The sequence below is a fragment of the Maylandia zebra genome, linkage group LG10 (assembly GCF_041146795.1).
Source record: "Maylandia zebra isolate NMK-2024a linkage group LG10, Mzebra_GT3a, whole genome shotgun sequence".
Classification (NCBI taxonomy): Eukaryota; Metazoa; Chordata; class Actinopteri; order Cichliformes; family Cichlidae; genus Maylandia; species Maylandia zebra.
Window position 1 is genome coordinate 17,370,002 of NC_135176.1, and position 21,993 is coordinate 17,391,994.

At 38.4% G+C, this 21,993-nt stretch overlaps 1 protein-coding gene across 1 annotated transcript in view; it reads right to left on the reverse strand.

Annotated features, from left to right (window-relative positions):
* Positions 1–21,993, reverse strand: part of frem2a (FRAS1 related extracellular matrix 2a) — a 68,968-nt gene that overhangs the window by 39,862 nt on the left and 7,113 nt on the right. The window contains exons 2-3 of the mRNA XM_014409899.3: positions 21,161–21,250; positions 1,926–2,072 (exon numbers count right to left, since the gene is read on the reverse strand). Of these exons, the coding sequence (XP_014265385.3) occupies positions 1,926–2,072; positions 21,161–21,250 (237 nt within the window). The remainder of the gene's footprint in view (positions 1–1,925; positions 2,073–21,160; positions 21,251–21,993) is intronic.

Below are 21,993 nucleotides of genomic sequence, written 5' to 3' on the forward strand. Positions count from 1 at the left end.
GCTTCAAACCAGGATTTTACAAAGCAATAAGCCAGGTCACAGTGCTTTGTTTTATATTCAGGTATTCGGGCACCTGCATGGACACAGGATTCAGTTTCACAGACGTTACACTGTAGCAACCGAGCACCATCAACAAGCAAAAATGCACTTTTTTCAAATAACTGAGTGTTTTTGACTCCAATAAATATTCCAAATCATTTTTCTTTTGCATCGACTTAATGTCGTCTTAATCAATTCCCTGCTCTTTCCTTTATTTTGCAGCTCAGAGTGCTGACTCATCAAACCTGCCAGCAGCTTGACAGTGATCGACTGAAGCATATAGGCCTGCTTTCCACTTCCTCTACTGTTTTCAGTTGCGCTATGCACTACAAAAACCCCCCCAGAAGAAAACAACACAAGTGGTCTATAATAGAGTGCAACTAGCATGCCATGAGTGATACCCAACTCTGCTTTTGGATGATTGCGGGAGATGGGGATCAGGGGCATGGGGAGCAACCACCTGCACGCAGATGCATCTTTATTTGGAGCGCAGAGTGTCAGAGTGGTGCTGTGGTTAGCAAGGCAGAAAACTTGCTCAGGCAATGGGAGACATGAAAACTACACACAGAAAGGTCCCCGCTGATTAGAAAGCTGTTTATATGAGGCACTGCTAACCAATGCACCACTGTCTATTCAAAACAACATTCTGATAAAATAAAATGACAGTTTATTGATGTGAATAAATAAAATAACATGTTTATTTTTATTGTATACATATAATGTTATTAATAATTTGCTTCTTCAGTTAGTTAGATAAGTGATTAAGACATAACAAAATAAATAATAAACTCGTTCAAAAGACTGAAGTCCACAAGCTGAGCAAACAGACGTTTGTCAAATAGCTAACAATGACCGTGGCATTAAAACTGCAGGGGACGGTCGGCCATAGTCGCCAGACAGAGTGAAGTCCAAAAGTCAGAAGAGAAAAACATATAAATATTCATTCACATCTACAGCTTTGTATTACTTAGAGACAAGGTGATAATGGGATGAGATTTCTCTTGATATGAATGATAATGACCTAAGTATGTAACAGGAACTTAATGTACAACCTCAGTAAAAGCCATAAAACTGTCAGTGTTTTCTTTGCAAATGTTGCCATAGCCATCTGGTCAGTGCATTTTTTATTGCCTTTTGACATGCACGTGTTTTAATATTTATTTCATGTCCTTTCTTAACCGTCTGGGACAAATACAGCAAATGAAAAATTATGGGTTGCATTACACCGGTTTCCTGTATGCGCCATTAAAGACAAAAAAAAAAGAAAAAAGAAAAGAGTTACATCTCTGTACATAGCAAAGCACTGACCTTGCAACCATCTCAGCTTCCTAAATCTAATAAAACTTTTTTTTTTTGCAAACTAAATTGGCTTGAAGCCAGAAAATATTACTCTGACTTTGAGGACAAATCTGGTCAAAATGTGCGTTAAAAGGAAATTCTGCAATAGATTTTTAGCTTCAATAGCATTTTCATTTTGCGTGAATGTGTGAGCTTTTGTTAAAAAAAATTTTGTTGCAGAAACAGGAATGTGTAGCTATGAAAAGCCTGGCATTTCAAAAGACACTGTAAAGCACTGAAATTTTAATTGAATTCTACGGAAAAAAGACAGTAAGAGAATATGAATTTGACATCAAAACTAACAGGCCATGCTGGAAGTACTGTAAAGTTGTACTCTTTGCTTTTACTAAATGGTTGCCAGCATGCAAGCATGTGCTGTGGAATGCAAAGCCAGAGCACCACCAAATTATTACAGTTGGCTATGAATATAATATAAAAAATTGAAGCAATCCACCGGACATTATTGTTCAATGCCATCCCTTGAAGACAAAATGCTAGACGATAGAACATATGTCCTCTGATCAGAAAGGGAGACTAAACAGACTCACCAACGAAAGACGTCTCCCCTAGGTATCCTCTTCGTCTGAGCACCACATCCAGAAATTTCTCCTCCTCATCCACCACATAGTACTCTTTCTCCAAAGAAATCCAGGCCCAATCCAGACAAAACTGCTGTCCTTTCAACTTGTTCCCACCTGAAAAAAAACCAAAAAACATAAAAACACTCCTGACTGTAAACTGTAATATTTTATTAATAGTTTCTCACTTATTAGAAGTTTAGCCATTGATTGAATTCTGTCCCTTCAACAACTCGTACAGTTTTTCTAAATATGGGAGTATTACGGTATTGTGTATGTGCTGAGGTGGATCTGGACCTGTTTATTTCTCTGACATAAAGACTACATGCTGCATTCATTTTCATTTTGCAAAAACTAGAAACTAGAAAACTATGATTGGAAATTCTGCCACCCGTGGGGGTAATTACCGTAAAACTGAACGAAGACTAAGGGTTTTAATTATTTTTCAACGCACAGTCCAAATGTTCACAACACATCTGCTGCAGATTTATGAAAAAGAATCGGCACAATTTTATACCAGGCAATCTTCTTCTTTTTTTTAATGTGCCCTATAATTATATTTCAGCTTTCCTTTGGTGAACTGCTTTTTTCTCTATCTTCTCTATCATCTTGATGATTCAAGCACACCAGCTAACCAGTGTTATGAAAGAAAAGTTTGTTGAACAAATGGATGTATTAGTGCTAGGTTAATAGAGCACTCAATAGCTGCCACTTCAACAAGTAGGCCAGGAGGATGATGCTTTGTGGAGCTGATTTGCCCATCTACTGCTTGCAAAAGTGGATTGGAAAAGGTAGAGGAGGGTCGATTTTCTTTTTTTTACTTTTGTGTAGAAATGAACAATACCTAACTCTGCATGCCATTCCTGGAAATTATGCCTGAGTGGGTGTTATAGTGGTAGAAGATAATGTAGAAGTGAAGAACTGTTTATGGAACCGTTATTTGTAGACCGTCAGAAAGGAAATCTCATTTAGCTCCTCTGACGACAATTTGCACAGCTGTTTGTTCTTCCAAGTCATTTATGCAGCTTACATTCAGAAGCAGAATTGCTGTTGAAAGCACACAAATCATAGCAATTTTACCTCCATCATCACAGAGGCATCCCAGTGCCTCTGGGGGAAAAAAAAGAAAAGTCAGTTGACTCTTTAAAACTGTAAAGTATATTTACTTAAGAGTATAATCAAGACTGGAAAAGATATCGAAAATTTGTACTTCTACTGTGAATTCAGGTTCTGCTCATGATCAGCAGAGGTGAAAAGTTAAGTACTTTCCAGCATGGCACAGACACATACGCACAACATGCTGAGGTGAGGAGACAGCTAATCAGAGTTCATGCATCCTCAAAAAAGCCTGTAGGCCAAGTTCAAGCTTCATTTAGCAGGTGCAAATCCAAAATTGCACACATGCGCATCTCTTCGATTTTAACTCCACTGCAGCCTGCAACCTTGACTTTCATCCCGGCTCTCTGTTAGTAAATGCAGCATAAGCCTTCTGAAGTCGTAGTTGTGTGTGTGTGTGTGTGTGTGTGTGTGTGTGTATGTCTGTATGTGTGCGCATGTTTGTGCATGTGTGACCTCTCACACTGGGAGAATATCTGTGGACAGACAATAGCGATCTGAGTCAGTGGGCTTCAGACTGTCTCATTCCTCCAGCCTTTTGGAGGGATAAAAGACCTCTCACATATGCTGACCGTACAAAAAAAAAGCAGCTTTGAAATCATCCTCAATAGAGCTAAATTCGCTTTGCAGCGTCTTTCAAAGGCTTTCCAAACAGAAACTAAGCAGAAGCTTTTTTTTCTTCACCAATTAGGGCTTCTAGTTCCAGAGCAATAAATTTTGAGGATCAAGTTGCTCTGAGAAATCTGAAGATAAAACTTTGATACTTACAGTTCTGATGCTGCATTGTGATGTAGGATCTATTTCATGGCACAATCACTGACTGCCTTACTGCTGTGTGTTTCCTCCTTTCCACTCTATTTTCTAAGATGTTATCCAGTTTACCAGCACACTGCTACACATGATGTGAACTACTGTATCTCATTTGGGTCCTTGTAGCTTGACTCAACTTGGATAACTTAGATAATGTTGCATAATTAAAGCACCACCTATACTTCTATATATTATTACTGAATCAAGTTACTACACATAATCTGAAAGGGTTGTTTGAAGCGTCGAGCTGTGGAACTTACTGCCAACTCTGCCTCTGCAGGGTCTTAAAAGGGCTAGTCAGTGTTTTGGTTTTATGCCCTGAAAAAACTGTTTGGTTCAGTCTCAATGCTTTCATTAACCCCACTGTCAGGTGGAACAAACAGCCCTCTTTAGAAAAAGAAACACAAAAAAACAAACTCCAGTATACCCACTGCATGCTACTCGAAAAGCACTAAAAAGGAAAAATGCCAAGGAGTTACAACTTACAGAGTTATAACAGAGCAACCTGATTAAATTACTGTGTAATTGCAACTGTAAGCTGCTATAGTTGCAAAGAAAAAAATGCATAAATACATAAATTAGGTACATAAATTGTTAAACAGAAAAGCAAATCTACACTAACATTCCCAGTACTGACTGGAGACAGATAAAAAATAAACTGGCTGTTGGACAGAGTTGAGAAATGAAATAATAAATATTGGAATACATTTGGCTAATGCAGGTAATATCATGTCAAAACAGTAAAAGTGCCTTTTTAAAAAATAGTCTTTTCAAAGCATGCATAAATCTCATAGTAACCAAAATCTCAGTTTTTCCCCTTCAATGTTCTCCTTTTAATGATATTTAGATCTTTACCACCAGAGGAAACCCTATTTGAAGCTAAGGCATCAAAACAACTGTACCTTCACACAGGCCTGAGTATCAGCTTTGTTCTTGAATATACTTCAGGGACCAGCCTAAATTCTCACACTTTGGGCTTAGGGAGGTTTTCAAGTCACAAAACTTGAGGCTATGCAAAGTCAAGAGATGTTAGCGTTAAAGTCAAAGTGGAGTTTAAAGCAGTTTTTGATTTTGTAAAGCTGAATCTCATTAACTCCTGAATCTGACTGAGCCAAAGCTCTCAGATTCAGCTAGTGAGCTATCTGAAGTGAGAGTTAAGCGAAAGGAATATATCAGCAATACTGCAATAAAAGTAGATTAGGTTTTAGAAAATGCTGCTAAGGCAAAGGGTTTCTTTTTTAAATTTATTGATAATAAATGACTATTAATATTGATAATAGTCACTAACCCCCACTATAACAACTTTATTGACATATTCAAAGTCTTCCTCCTATTTTACACAGTGTGTTGCTATGCTGGGTATGATGGAAAAACACATTTACAGTATTTTGAAATTTTCTAGAATTTTTACAGTTTATTGTGTTTTCTTTTTGCAACCCTCCATCTTTTTTTTTACAGCAATGAAACATCTTTCAGCTATAAACAGACATAAACAGACTACCTTGTTACCTGGCGGCACTCAATGTGTTATTCAATGGTGTAAAGGCGTAAATTTAGCAAATATCAGTGTTACAAATTATTAATTGTTTTAAAATCTCAAGTGAGTCATGGTATTTGCTGCATCATCCTACTGACTGGGGTCCGTGCAGACCCCAGAAGTATATTTTTGTAATATCTCATAGATATATAAATATATCGAGAGATTTTTTTATCATTCCATTTTTGTATGACTTTGTGAATCATTTTGTTCCTAACGATGCCACATCGTTCCTTTTTATTTTTCTTTGATTTGTGCTTTTTAAAAATCCAAATGTTCTATGAAGTTTTAATAAAGGGAATGATTTGCTCAGTTAGTGCTTACAGTGAGTCTTAAATTAAAGTGTCACACAATATCCGGGCAGTAGGGACACTCTGACACTCATTTAAGGAAGAAAAACTCAGATGCTATCACTTCATTCATCACCTGGTTATCATAATATTGGAGACATCCACAGATCTACCTGAGCGAGATAGAGGTCCCGATCATGCAACACATAGCTACACTTAAAGCCATATTTTGAGAAGCAATGATCCTCCAATGTACCTTTGTTCGCGATTTGCAGGCAGGAAGGTAGCACTATTGGTTCCTACTCTAAGATGTTATCATGGCCTTAGCAAAGCATTAGGCAAATTGTATGCTATAACTGCCTTTAGTGTGTGTTTAGCCTTAGTTTCCAATGTTTGTACAACAGTAGTGAGAGTCTGGCAGTAAAGAGCCAGACTGGTTGCTGGGTGTGGGTCTCCGCCAGGACTGCTGCTTCTGACCAATTCTGTTCTCATCTCTGGTTTTCACAGATGATGTGGTTCTGTTGGCTTCATCAAGCCATGATCTCCAGCTTGTTCTGGGGCTATTTGCAGCCAAGTGTGAAGAGGCTGGGATGAGAATCAGCACCTCCAAGTTTGAGGCCATGGCTCTCAGCTGGAAAGGAGTGGAGTGTACACACTGGATTCAGAATGAGTCGCTGCCCCGAGTGGAGAAGTTTAAGCATATGGGTGTTTGTTCAAAAGTGAAGGGAGAGGGCAGCATCAGATTGACAGAGCCATGGTAGTGGTGTGGAAGCTGTACTGATCTGCTGTAGTGAAGAAAACACTGAGCATGAAGGTAAATCTGTTGATTTACCGGCGGAACTGCGTTCCTACCCTCGCCTTTGGTCAGGAGCTATCTATAGTGACTGTAAGAATAAGATCACAGGTGCAAGTGCCAGAAACAAGTTTCCTCAGAAGAGTGTGCTCAGCCTTAGAGATCGAGTAAGGAACTCAGTCATTTTGGAGGAGTTCAGACTAAAATTGCTACTTCTCCAGATGAAAACGAGCCAGCTGAGGTAGTTTGGGCATCTGGCCAGGATGCCTCCTGGGCACCTCCTAGTGAAGTGTTTTGGGCATGTAATGGAGGCTCCGGGGAAGACCCAGAACATGCTGCAGAGATTACATCTCTGGACAGCTGGTTGTGTGTATAATTTTATAGTGGGGTTAAAGTGACCACAAATGATGTGTACTTGAAATGAATGAAAACTAAGTCATAACAGATCTAAAGATGCTGAAAAAGCTCTAAAATAATTTTGTGAACTGCATTTGGAATAATAGCTCAAAGTTGCATTCAATAAAACTATAGATTTTCATTTTACAAAATATGCAAATTAACAGTAACTTTTGTTTCTTTTGATGGAATTAATTGTGTAACTGACAAAGCTTTGAGATTGCTACTAGTATTATTATTATTGCTATTTGTCTATGCAATAAATTATTCCCCATTCAATGTTCAATGTCAGTAGTATGAGGGTTAATTTTGGGTTATTAATTTTTTAAATATTTTTTAAATACAACATACTGATTTACTTATATTTAAATGTATTTAAATTGTGTAATTATTGGCTGTTGCTTCTAAGCTGTGGCAATATGTTAGAAATATGCAAAATTAAAACAGCTCTGGTTTATTGTCTTACTATAATACTATTTGCCTGCAAACTCTTCTTACATGATCAGGAATTTAACCACCAACATTTGCACACAGCTACAACTGCAGGTTCTAATCTACCTAGCAACCACATAATAATTTATTACATTATATTATATTATAACAATTTGCCCATTTGAAGCATTTATGATATTAAAATGATCAAAAGCAGATTATCATTTTATTTCAGTCAACTCATTTAAGTGCAGAAAACTTGAACTAGGCATGATATATCATGATGTCACCATGTTGCCTAGCAACCACTACCAACAGGTTAAAGTCACAAACAATAAGTATAAAATGCAGATGCACTAGTACACTACTACCACTTTAACAATAATAATGGATTGCATTTATATAGCGCTTTTCGGGGCCCTCAAAGCCACTATTCATTCACTCTCACATTCACACACTGGTGGAGGCGAGCTGCAGTTGTATCCACAGCTGCCCTGGGGCAGACTGACAGAAGCAAGGCTGCCATATCGCGCCATCGGCACCTCTGGCCATCACCAGTAGGTGAAGTGTCTTGCCCAAGAACACAACGACTGAGACTGTCCTAGCCGGGGCTCGAACCGGCAACCTTCAGTTACAAGACGAACTGCCAACTTTTTGAGCCACGATCGCCCAACACACAGCGGTATAGATCATGCATGTTCAGTCACATGGTTTAGGGTGTGTGTGCATGTGTGTGATTATTTGTGCTTTTAATGAAAGTGGCTACTGTAACAACCACCAAATAAATGTCTATGTTTTGGGTTTTTTTATTTTTAGAATTCAACACCAAAGTTTGTTTTTTAGCATCTTTCCTAAAAATCAGGGCTGCCTTCAGTTGTGTATATTTGTGTGTGTGTGTATGTGTGTGTGTGTGTGCTTGAGATTTCACACTCAAAATCAAAGGAAATTTTTCACAGCAAGATTGTGCGACACACTACTTCTCTTCTGCTGCTGGCGGTGTGGCCTTTCTCTCACTGTTATGTCTCCATCTGCCTTCTGTACTCCTTTGTATTTCAACCCCCAACTCCCTCTGCAACTGGCAAACAGAGCTATATGCAACCAACAAACTGAATGATCTCTCACCGTGGAAAACTTTTGAGAAACATTGGTCTACGAAGGAAAAACTAAATCTAAAATTCTATTCGTTCAGTTGCCATAATGTTCCTCTTTTACAAACCACATTGCATGTTTAAGTGCTGGGACAAAAATAGACTACCAATAACATTTCAGTAGTAACAGAAGCCCACGCATCATCCACCTGAAAGGAGTGCCACACTACATAAATTTTGATGGTTGACAAAATAGAGATATCTCACACCCCCCAGGATGTTTCAGTAGCTTTTAGTTTATCCTGACAGATATGTGGCAGTCATTCTACTGAGAGGCTTGGCATGCGTGCAACTAGTGGCAAAGAGGATCAGAAAGACTGTGATGGGTTTTGCACTCAGCTGTTCCTTTCTTCTAAGAGTAGTGTCTGTGTGTGAGAGTGTGTGCGTGTGTGTGCATGTGTGTGTGTGGGGCTAGGCTTATAGCAGACAGAAAGCAAGTTATTTTGCAAGTCTTTTAGCAGCACTATAATGCAGTGTGTCTGTGCATAAACTGTACATGTGTATTCTGCTACATTTACACTTCACTCAAGGCAATCAGCATGATAGCGGATATCTCCAGAGGTGTAGGGAGTTATCAGTAATCTGACCAGGAATTCACAGCCCTGGGCAATTTCAAGCATTTAAAATGCTGCTCGACTCAAAGGCAAATATAAGCCAACATGTGTGAAGTATTTTTGTTGTTAATTTGCAAGGATCAAGTACATTTTGACAATCTTTGTATGTGTGTAGGTAATTAATTCTCCTAGTCATCGTGTTTGATCACAGGAGTTCAAACTAAACCAAACGTAAAGCTGAATCTTATGCTGCTGTTTGTGCATCAGAGAGCACTGTGTGTGCCTGTGGGCTACAAAGGAAATGAGTGCACATACATTACTTCCCACCTACCCACTCGTAAGAGATAAAAGTTGAGTGTGACAGAATAATGCATTGTTTCCTGCCTACCTTCAATAGCCATTAGGCATGAGAGTACCGCAGAAACACCTTAAGCGACCTTGCACATGAAACCATTTGAAATTGACATTTGGGGCAAAGAATACTCAAACCTTTGAAGTTCTTGCAATACAGTTAATAAATGTGAGGTTTTTCACTGATGTCTACAAAGACAGCCTTATACAACCTGCGGCATAGCTTCAAGGGTAAAGACCTGGGGACAAAGACAAGGTGGAGTGTAATATTTAATTAGGTTAACTTAAGCTTCCTTGCATTCTCTCTCTCTCCTGGCTTCCCAGAAGTCACTTCTTCTCAGCTATTCTGAGTTTCTTCCCTTACATACACTTTGAGCAAACAAGAATGGAGAGAGAAAGTTTCTGGAGGAGGATACAGATAGGAAATGTTCTATGTAGAAGTCTTTTATCAAGTGGTGTACATAAAAATGTCTCACCAGCACGTGTTCTAAGTTACTACTGGCATAGCTTACGACTGTCACTACAGAAATCAAGAATTACTCATTTTACAGCTTCGGGTGCTAGCATTTCTTCCTCCTCCTCCTTTGGACCACATCAGTGCTAATAATCTTGACATGGTGCTTTACTGGCAGTGCATAGATGAGATTTTAGGACCTCTGTTTAAATGTTGGAGCTATCTACTGCCACTTGGGAGCAGTGTCAAAAATATGTGGCATAATTTGTTTTAAGAAAACAAATGATAAATTCATCTGTTTGTCAACAACAATAACTATGACAAAAAATCTTGTATTGTGCACAGGAGGCCGGACCAGAAGTAGGTTTCTCAGGTGTGTTTATATTTGTCTGTATTTAAAGTCATGTGAAAAATAAAGTGGACCCTCTTTTCATTTGTGTATGAGGGCATAAAACCAAATCATTCAGTCCTTAGCAGGTCTATAAATTAAATAAATACGACCTCAGATGAATAACAACATATTACATCATATTATTTATTTAACAAAAGCTATGGGAAAATAAAAATGCCCAAATGGGTGAAAAAAGCACACACGTAATCTTTCCACAGAAATTAAAAGAATAATTAGCAGCCAGGTGGTTTTAATCACAGCATAGTTTTTAGCAGTTCTCAGGTTTGGTTCAGGAGTGCGTTAACAAACTGACAAGGAGAAAAGACATTCACAACGATCTTAGAGAAGCAACTGTTACTGCCCATCTAATCTGGGAAAGGTTATAAGATTATTCACAAACATTGAGGACAGTTCCTTCCCATTAGTGAATGTTCCAGCACATTCACCCCAAGGTTAGACTGTACGAGAGAGAAACTGCAAAAAACAAAACAAACCCAAGAGTTACATTTAAGACTCTACAGCAGGGGTGGGTAATTCCAGGCCTCGAGTCCTGCAGGTTTTAGATCTCACCTTGGGTCAACACACCTGAATCACATGATTAGTTTGTTACCAAGCCTCTGGAGAACTTCAGGGCATGTTTAGGAGCTATTTAGCCATTTAAATCAGCTGTGTTGGTTCAAGGAGGCATCTAAAACCTGCAGGGACACCGGCCCTCGAGGCCTGGAGTTGCCCACCCCTGCTCTACAGGCTTCAGTTAGCATAAGAGTACAATTAGAAAAAGACAAGAGTTTTGACTAGTTTTGAAGGTTTGCCAGGTCTCTAAAAACAACGAGGCAGCACAGATTAGGTTTGCAATGTTGCATCAGAGCAAACCAAAATAGTTCTGGAACAATGTCCTTTGGACAGATAAGGCTAGTGTAAAGATGTCTGGCCATACTGCCCAGTGCAATGTCCAGTGAAAACTAAACAAAGTATATGAACACAAACATCTCATCCTCACTGTCCATCACAGCCGTAGAGGACTGATAATCTGGGCTGGGCTGTTTTGTTTGCAATCATTGAGTCGACCATGACCTCCCCTGTATATCAAAGTATTCTAGAGACAAATGTGAGACCATCTGTTTGACAGTTAAAGGTTGACAAGACTGTGTCGTGGCACAGGAAAATGATCCCGAGCACAGCAGCAACTCGACAACAGAATGGCTGAAAAAGAAAAGGATAAAGATGTTGCAGTGACCCAGTCAAAGTCCAGACCTCAACATGATCGAAATGCAGTGGCAGGAGAGCCGTGCATACATAAATGCCTGCAAACCTCAACAAACTGAAGCAATGCTGTAAAGAAGAATGGGTCAAAATTATACTCTGCAATGATGTGAGACACTGGTAAAGTCTCGAATCATCACTTCTTGTTTTTCAAGCTTTTGAATCGTGGGTTATATTTACTTTTTCCAGACACTGCTTCTGCTTTTTGGCTTATTTTTTGTTAAATAAATAATGACACTGTATAATATTTTATGTAGTGTTTACAACCTAGAAAGGAACAAATGATTTTTCATTCTGTCCTGATACATAGAACTTTAGATTTGAAAAATGGTGTAGCTTCTTTTTCACTTGATTGTATGTGTAAGTGACTGCAGTGTATGTATACATTCTGGGCTTTTATTTTTTATTTTTATTTTTTTTTATGAATGATGACATTTAAAAGCATTCATTCTCCTGCAGGATCTTTTAGTGCTCATCACAAAAAAGGAACTCTAGCATGCATATCAATCCAGCTTCAGCATACATCTCCCCATTCCTCCAATGTAATATTTAACAGAAAGATGAGTTTAATGTATCGCAGGACAGTTACTGGCACTCCTGAGAGCAAACTGTGCCTCAGCAGAGACGATAAACTAGCTACTGAAAGCTCTGGTTTCTTCTTTTTTTTTTTTTCTTCTGCTCTCATTTCCTTCCATCATCTCCTCAGCCTCCTTCAAACAAAATTTTATTCTGTCAGTAAATCCTCATTTGTATTTCAGCCAATACAATGATTATGAATAATGTTTACTTTTAGATGTAAGGAAGTAAAATTGTATTTGTATAGCACCTTTCAAGATAAACATCACAAGATGCCTCACATTAAAAAGCTGGATTTATTTAATTTTTTGAATCTGAGCGATTTAATAAATAATGAATAAGGGATCAGAAAAGCTCTCATTTTCACATTAAGATGAGACGCTTATTAATTTTAACAACAAATTAAAGCTTCATTAAGATGCATTAAAAGATAGAAAACAGTTTGGTGAGCTGGAATGGTAATTTTCTTCTAATTGTACTTTGTACAGTGTGAATCACACCCTTATATGACAGAAGAAGGACAGGGTGAAAATTGGAGAAACTGCGAAGAAACAAAAGAGTGAAATGTGTTTAAAAAAGGCAACTAAGTCACTAAAAATGAATAAGATCCAGTGCTGATAACTGGAAGCAAAATAATGTATTCATATAAATGGAAATGTTTACATGACAAGAAAAAAAAAAGTTTACTCCAGAGATTCGAGGATGTTTAGCCGCGTTTCAGTGTTTGAATTACATGTCAAGCATCAGCTGTCAGCATGGACAAACACAGAATCAAAGATGATGAATATGCTGAAAACCCCCTACACATCTCTCAAAATCGAATGCTCTCGTTTCAAGGTTCTAATGAGATGCAGATCATCACAAGCGACGCTGCGCAATGTGCCGTAATCCTACAACAGAAAGAGCCATCAGCACGTTGACATCCACACAGCAGGCGGGGACAGACGGCGGCAAAAAACAGCGAGGGTTAGACAGTAAAACCGAATCCTGATGCCTAGGACAGCCTCGACGCTCATCACAATAAACCGCAACACCTTTTTAAAATTTCACTCGACGAGACAGGGAGGTAAGCTCGTACCTCGGGAGGAAAGAAGGACAATGATGGGGAGACAGTCAAAAATAACACTACAGAACAAAATATATAATGAACACAGATGCCGAGCTGTGTAAAAGAATTGAAAATGAATGAAACACATTGAGCACAGATCTAATAGTGACAGTGTGAGAAGAGGAGATGAAGAGGATAAAGATAGGAGAGCCGGGCCCTGGGAGAAGAGTGACAGTAAATTCTTGAATGCAGACAGATGAAGAGAATCCTCTACTAAAGCCAGGGGATGCTTTAGTGTGTGTGCTAGTGTGTGCATGTCTGTGGAGCGTGCTGATATATCACCTTGCCATTCTGCCCTGATCAGTACACATTGCTTTAACAACAACAGAAAAAAAGGCAAACAACAGAGAAAAGGTCAAAGGATTAAGCTGGTCCATTTGTGTCCATGGTGACAGCCGGTTCAACCCTCTAATTGTTTTCCAGGTGCCTTCAAGTCAATCTGAACTTTCAAAGCTCACAGAAGAGCGGGAAAATACAGTACGAATACTACATGAGTTTATTATGCAAACAAATGCAAACGCTCCCTGTGCTCATAGATGACTACAGATTTCTGAGCCATTATGAGTCATTATTCCACCGGTAAAAGTTATTAAAGATGTTATTTAAAAATGGACTCTGTTCTTTTTCAATAACAATTTCTTTCATCCATTGGAAAGAAAATCTGTATGTACATAAATAATTTGCAATGCTTATCATTCAGTAGCGAAGAGGACAAACCAAGGAGGTCATTTCATCTTAAAAGTTGGCACTCCTTTTATGAAAAAAGGCCTTTTGAAGAGATTAGAAAAAAAACCTCAAAGTGGGCCCACAGAGCCACAACCAATCATACATCAGGCGCAAACAAAAACTGATGATAAAGAAATGTGACCTTGCAGTATATATGGTGATAATTAGTCTTCTAACGCTAGGAAAGGAAAAGTTGCACGCAAAGTATTTTGCCATGAATAAGACGAATGCTTGAGGACTCAGAACTACATTTAATGCGGACTGTGTGCCGTGAAATGTGACTAAAATAGGACTATCAAAGCAGCAGGGAACGCTTTAAGTGGATATATTGTACTTATACTTTAGATAAAGCAGCCGTGTGTCTGAGCTCCTCATGTGCAGGTGGGGGGTAGAGGGGTGAAAGGGGCCTATCGTAACATTCAGTCTCATTTACATTAGGGTGGAGAAACAAATAGAGAAAAGCCAGGATCACGGGCAGTTTTTCTTCCTTTGTTTTTAGGTTTTTTAACCTGAGATTTTGAGACATCCACTGGTGCTGCTGCTACCCGCTGCAGCTGAATCAAATTTTAGTTCTAGTGTTAAGAGATTTAAAAATTTAACAGTACCATCTTTTTAGGTACAACGTTTTAGCAACTGTGAATACTCTGAAGACCACAAAGACCTCAAATAACAACTATGCCAGCATAGTTTCAGTGTTATACCTTTAATTAAAACCATCAACTGCACTATTGCTCATGAAAAAATAATATTACATGCTGATATTCATTTTGTATGTTTGTTTTGGTGCACCCAAAACTCAATTTTATTCACCTACATTGTGTCTTACAAGGGGACCACATATTACAGACGTATCTTTAATCACGCATGCTACTAGAGTGAAATCTAAGAAACGTAGTGCTTTCAGTTAGCTTTTAAAAGTAAAAAAAATAGGAAACTAATAATATCCACATCAACAACTGCTATGATCATCACAGGATCTTTTTAAGCAAAGTCCCCCTAAATGTTTGATCTCTAGCTTCTGTAATATGTATTTCTGCCTTTGTTTTTTAAATAATATTTTATACCTCTATGATGAATTATTTAATTGATAATTGAAGCCATTGTTACCTTCTGTACTGTATTTCAGATTTGCATGACTAGTAATCTCTGTTGTTTTCTGCTGCTCTATTATTAACTTGCTGCAAAGAGAAGCCTGGGAAACAAGTTGTGTTCCAGCCCATTGCAGTTAAGTGCAGCCGTCCTAGCTTGTCTTAATCTGTGACAGAAGGTTCTTCCTGCCACTCTTCTCCTCTAGATGAGCCTGTAACGGGGCCACACAATTACCAGTGCTTGCCTTGGAGCTCTGCCCCGCTCAGACGCCCAAGGCTCTCATTACCCGCAATGTTGCCTGAGCTCTTAAATATCAAACACCTCTTTGTGCTGGAGGCCTGGACGCCCCTTTGCCTACGGCTACCCCTCTGTTCTCTGCTCTGCGTCATTGTCTGCATGAGCGTGTACATGTACCAGTACACGACTGGAAGAGTGTCTTAACATACCTTTATAACATAAGGAAAGATTTGCTTACACGTGCATTTACATAATAAGAACGTAATGCTAAAATATTTTAAACTTGTTACCTTTAGGCTTTTAAATATATTTGTCCTTACTTCTTAAATTCTATATCTGGAATCAGTTTGCAATAACACCAACACTCCAGGGGAGGAAGGAAGACCAAGTGGCTCCACAAACTTATGGACCAATGATGATATGCAGTCATGTACTTCAAGTAGTGTTTCTTTTAAAAGCCTAAAGCCTTTTTAGTTAAACAAGAATGTAGTCGAGAGCAGAGGCAAAGAAAAAAAAAGCTCTAAGAACAGGAGCATGGACAATCAATTAGTCAATGTTTTTGCTTTTATGTGCATAAAGGAACTGTTACTCTTTTACGCATTAGCACTTTCTTTAAAGTGCATTAGAACCAGAGTATGAAAAAGACTGAAAAATGGGGCCTGAATGGAATTCCCAAAACCAATAGTTCATGTAGTTAGTCCAAAAATGTACGATGCAGGAATTCGTTCTTGAGTTGTTTTGCAGATTGTATGAACAGGACTGTTATAATTTATTCAACCAAAGAATATATGTTTGGCCAAATGTGATATATTTAAAAAAGACATTATATAGTACTGTGCAAATGACTTAAGCCATCCCTTATTTCTTTATACTTTGCTTCCAGCGCTTCCTGTAATTTTAGTCTCCTTTCTGAAGGTTTTTCTTTGGATATATGCTGCTTTCATTTTTAGTCCACTCCAGGAGTGTTTTTCTTTTTGTTAACACTGATCTGTGAATCAATCAAGCACAAAAAAGGTACATAAGACAAGGGCTGAACCAATGTTGTGTCTACACATAACAGACAACTTTGCAAACAAACAATTTGAAAATGTGTCTTTAAGCACTTTGTTACTAGCAGCCTGTCACAAAAACACATAATTTGTTCCCATTTCCTTTTCTTGCAAAGATAACACCATTTGACAGGAATAAAATTGTATTTTTCACCAACAAGGTGATTCCCAAAGAGCCATTAGGTGCAAACGGCATATCTCAGCATGGTGTAGGGTCTGTCCATAAAAGATTGAGAAAACTAAAAGCTGGACAAAAGAAGTGGCAGATCAAAAATAAAAATAAAATCATCTATTGCAGATGAACAGTGTGTGAAAGCCATGTCCTTAACAGGAAATAAAATGTGACAAAACAGGATCTGAGAGATGCATCAGATCCTTTGATTGATTGGTCTACTGTTCAGTGAAGGCTCTTCAGAAATCTGTGGTCTTAGTGAAAGGTTGGTTGTCAAGAAGTCATTCTTAAATGTTCATCAGTGTGTTTAGAAGAGGACAGAAGAGAGGTACAGCAGTGAGTGTCTGCATACGACACAGTGGAATCTCTGTCATGATCGAGGGTTGCATTTTAAGCAGGGGTGTTTAGTCAAAATTGATATGTAGTGTGAAAAAGTGTTTGCCCCCTTCCTGATTTCCCATTTTTATACATGTTTGTCACACTTCAATGTTTTGGATCATCAAACAAAATTAAAATTTAGAAAAAGATAACACAAGTAAACACAAAACGTCAATTAACTGTGGTGTATCACATCTTTGAAAAGCTGAAATCAATTTCTCTAGACACACCTATGTCTGATTATTGCCACACCTGTTCTTAACCAAGAAATCCCTTAAATGGGACCTGCCTGGCAGAGAGGAAAAGACCGAAAGACCCTCAAAAGCCAGACATCATGCCGCGATCCAAGGAAAAGGCTATAAAACCATTTCTAAAGCTTTGGGACTCCAGCGAACCACAGTGAGAGTCAGCTCAACCTTCAGGTTGAGGTCATGACTTGGGTTCTGCAGCAGGACAATGATCCAAAACAAATCCACCTCTGAATGTCCTAAGAAAAACAAAATTACTCTATAGCACAGCGATGGCTCATCTAAGAGGTCACAAAAGACCCATCCGCTTTGGTCACTTGCCTCAGTTAAGGTCAGTGTTCATGACCCCACCATAAGAAAAAGAGTGGGCAAAAGCGGCCTGCATGGCAGAGTTCCAATGGTGACCAAAAGGAACATAAAGGCTCGCCTCAGTTTCTAGCAAAACTGAGGCGTGACCTCAAGGTGAAGAGCACTTGGATTCTGCATCAAGACAATAATCCAAAACACACCAGCAAGAATTGCCAAAGAAAGATGAAGACTTTGGAGTGGCCTAATCAGGAGGATTGACCTGAATCCAATTGAGATGCTGTGGCAGGACTTTAAAAAGGCAGTTCAGGCTCGAAAATGCTCCAGTGTGGCTGAAATACAACAATTCTGCAAAGATGAGTGAGTCAAAATTCCTCCACAGGGCTTTAAAGTCTCATTGCCAGTGATCACAAACGCTTGATTTCAGTTAAGTTCTTATGTTAAGTTCTTATGTTCTTATGTTTCAGGTACATGGGCCTACCTGTTATTAGGTTTGGGGGGGGGGGGGGGTATTTATTCACACAGGGCCATGTAGGTTTGGATTTGTTTCCCCTTGATAATAAACACCTTCATTTAGAAACTGCATTTTGTGTTTACTTGTGTAATCTCTGTCTAATATTTAAATTTGTTTGATCTGAAACATTTAAGTGTCACAAACACACAAAAAATAGGAAATCAGGAAGGGGGCAAACACTTTTTCACACCACTGTATTTATGATAACCATTTGAAATATGATTGGCAACAGCCTATTTTTTCAACATGTTTCCAGACATGCTGTCAATGCAGTAAAAGCTCTGGCAGTGTGTTGGGGTTTATAAGTAATGGCCTCCTCAGAGCTTGGCCCACCCAAAGAAGAGCTCTGAATGTCCTTCACGAAGCCTGCAGAGCTATTCCTGAAGACTAAAAGAAAGTAAAGAAAGCTGATCTAAGAGAGTTCAGGCTGTACTGAAGAATAAAGCTTGTCATATTAAATATTGACTTTAAAGTTCATTAGAGATGTGCTCTAGTTTTGTATTATATACTGTTTTTTCATGTACGGCATGTTTTCACATGCTTAAATTGCTGCACCTGGTTTCCAATTTTTCTAGTAAAATATGAAGAAATGAAGGAGGTTTAAGATTTTTGCACAGTACTGTATTAACTCAGTCCTCAATGATACATACTCTTGTACATAATCTTGTAATTCACAGAGAAGCTGTGTTGGTAATCTTTAAAGACGCTACATGAGTGAGTAGTCTTTAATGTATTGTGTTGTATTGTCGTGCCTGATCATAGAGGAGGAAAATGAACAGATGGACTGAGCGGTGGTGTCAGCTGCACCTTGTTTCAAATGTGTTAATATAAAACAGATACACCTGTGTGTGTGTGTGTGTGTGTGTGTGTGTGTGTGTGTGTGTGTGTGTGTGTACTGTACATTAAAAGCAGGGCGTTGTGTTGATTTATTCTGGATAGATGAGTTCTGCTCCAGGAAAACTTTTTAACTTTTTATAAGCTCAGCGTAAAACTAGTGTTTTAAAAAATCTGTAGATTTGTAATAAAATGAAATGAAATGGCCACTGCAACAGAAACTACATCACTTACACAAAATTGGTGCTGTATTTGTAATACTGTACGTTAACCTCAATTATGTGTCTCGGTACAAGACAAGGTGATCAGTGCATTGCATTATTTAAAGAAGACAGATGTAAAGAAACAAAGCCAACAATGACTAAACTTGTAGTCCAGTTATCTGACTGTTTTAAAACAGCTTAAACCACACTATGATCACATCGTGAAGACAGCTGCTGAAGAAAGTTTGCATTATATTTTATGATAGGACTCCACCATCCCATGTTCTTATTTATTTATTAACATACTGCTTTGCTTTACAGACCCCTTTATTTTGGTTGTAGTGATACGTAACTTTGAACTTTAGGGCTCACCAGAGCAGCTCCTCTGCCTCCATCTCACCCTATCATAAGAATCCTCCTTTGACACACAACCTTCTGCATATCCTGCTTCTCTACATCCTTCTCTGTGATTTTTCTCTTTTCCTCCTGCCGGGTAGCTCCATCTTTAGCATCCTTTGTCCAGTAAGCCCACTATCCCTCCTTTCCATATGTCCAAACAATCCCAGCCTTACCTCTCTAACTTTGTCTCCAAAGCAGCCAACCTGAGCTATCCACTCATTTCTGATCCTGTCCATTCTGGTCACCCCCAATGAAAACCTCAGCATCTTAAACTCACCCATCTCTAGCTGAGCCTCCTGTCTTTTTGTCACCACCACCGTTTCCAAACCATACATCATAGCAGGTCTTGCTACCATCTTGTAAACCTTCCCTTTCACTCTTGCTGCTATCTTTCTGTAACAAATCAGCCCTGACACTCGTTTCCACTCACTCCACCCCTCCTGCACTCTCTTCTTCACCCCTCATGTGCATTGTCTGTTGCTTTGTCTGGCTGACCCAAGATATTTAAACTCTTCCACATGCATTACCTGTACTCCTTGCAGCTGTGCTGTTAAACCTCACTCTCTTTCATTCACACACATGTATATTGTATTTGAAGACATAAAAAAAGAAGAAGAAAATGCTTCAAACAAGACGGGGACTGCAAATCTTTTGCATAAATTTTGGTATTTTCAATATATCCCACTTAGAGGGATTGTTTGGAATGATTCTACTCGTGTATGTTTCTGCAGCAGTTTTTTCATGCAGAGCACATTTTCAAATATTTTTTCCTGTGCAAATTTTTATTCAATAATGAGCATATATACTCAGTATTATGAGGTTTCTTCTTAGATTTAGTCTTAAATAAATTCAACTGCATCTTAAGCTCTTCCTCCCTCACTGAGATTTTTGGCATCTGCTGATTACTTAATTAGCAGCTGCCTTCATAAAAGGATGCTAAATTAATGCACATTGGAGAGATGCATATAGCATAAGATATGGTGAATTGTACGTGTTAATTTCATGTGCAAATTGGGCCCCAATTGGCAGTTATTATGCATGTAATGTTGGTTTGAACCAAAATAGAAAGGAGGTAATATTTGCCAATGTCGTCACATGTAAAATAAAAGCAAGCAGTTATTTCTTCAAACTAAAATGTTCATCGCTTTATAAAAACTGTACATACTGTACATTGTACTGTACTCTGCATGAAACCACCTTATGTCAGTGTTTATTTTAAATACACATTGTTAATCTTCTGTTCTGTCAAAAAACTCATGAGAAATTTTCTTGCATTAAAGATAAAATATGCACTAATACTGCTTGGCATATCCTGTCATATTTACAAATTACACAGTCAGTCTCATTAACTCGATGAACTGTAAAAATGATCTTCACACCACAAAGAGTTTTCTATCTCCAGTGACCCTGGACATCTAATCAGTTCCCTGGTAAGTTAATAGAATGCAGCAGTACACAGTTACAGGCTGAACACCTCTGCTGGCCTATGCAGATTTGTCAGAATTGATATTCTACGAGGCCGCTCTGAATGGCAGATTATTTTATGGGCAAATCCTGAATCAAATGCAATCAGAGCAAAAATAAACTTCACTGATCTGTTTATAAAATCTGCTGGGAACAATTTGCAAAATTATATAACTGATCTCAGTCTGGGTTAGAATAAAAATGCTTGACAGGTGACTTGTAGATCTCAATTCTGAAATACTGAATGGTTAAGTAGTTTTTTTTTGTTTGTTTTTTTTAGCCGGACAGCTATTGTAGAAACTCAGAGCAAAGAGGAGTAATACTGACAGACAAATAAATGCAAATATAAAAGAAGGTGAACTCTTACCATTATCCTCAACAGAGAAATGGAAGACATCAGACGTAGCGTTTTCTCCACTCCGCAACACATAGCAGACGCTCAGGCCATCGATATCGGCTGCAACAGAAAAGTAACTTTAGTTTTTTTTAAAATATATATTTTCTTTTTATGAATTTTTCTTTCGTGAAACTTTGAAGTGTCAAATCAGGTGTGAAAATTAGATCTGGAAATAAAAGCACAGTGAACTGAAAGTTTGTGCAAACAGAATAAAACTCAGTCACCTGAAATCCAACAAAGGGCAAAAAACAAAAATCAAGATGATAAGCAAACAGAATTTTTTTTTAAAAATATAAGTAATTATAGAATGCAAATGAGTGCCACTGTAGCCTGCTTTCCATTTTAAAGTCATGTCTTGCGCTGTGAAGTGAATGTGAGACGATGCACGATAAACAATATCAGTTTGCTCCAACTTAAAGCAAGGTGATGGCCAAAAGTACTAATTTCATCATGCAGAGATCTGTCCTTGTCAAGATTTTTTTTTAAAATACATATTTAGTAAATAAAATTTGCATTTTAAGAGTGTAAAAAAAGGCCCTTCATGTTGTGTTTCATGCTGACTACAGAAATAGCCTCAAACACACTTTGAAGTTGCATTATGGCTTGTTCAAACACTCTCTCTGTCAAATAATTGCTCAAAGATGGAAGCTGTCCCGCTCCAGTACTATATCAGCTACAGTAACAGCAGGTCTCTAGTATCACACTGATTCAGTTCCTTATCAGTACTCAGCATGAACAATTTTCCACCAGAGAAAGCATTCTGAAAGTCATGCATCCGTAATCCAGGACGATAAGGCCGCAAC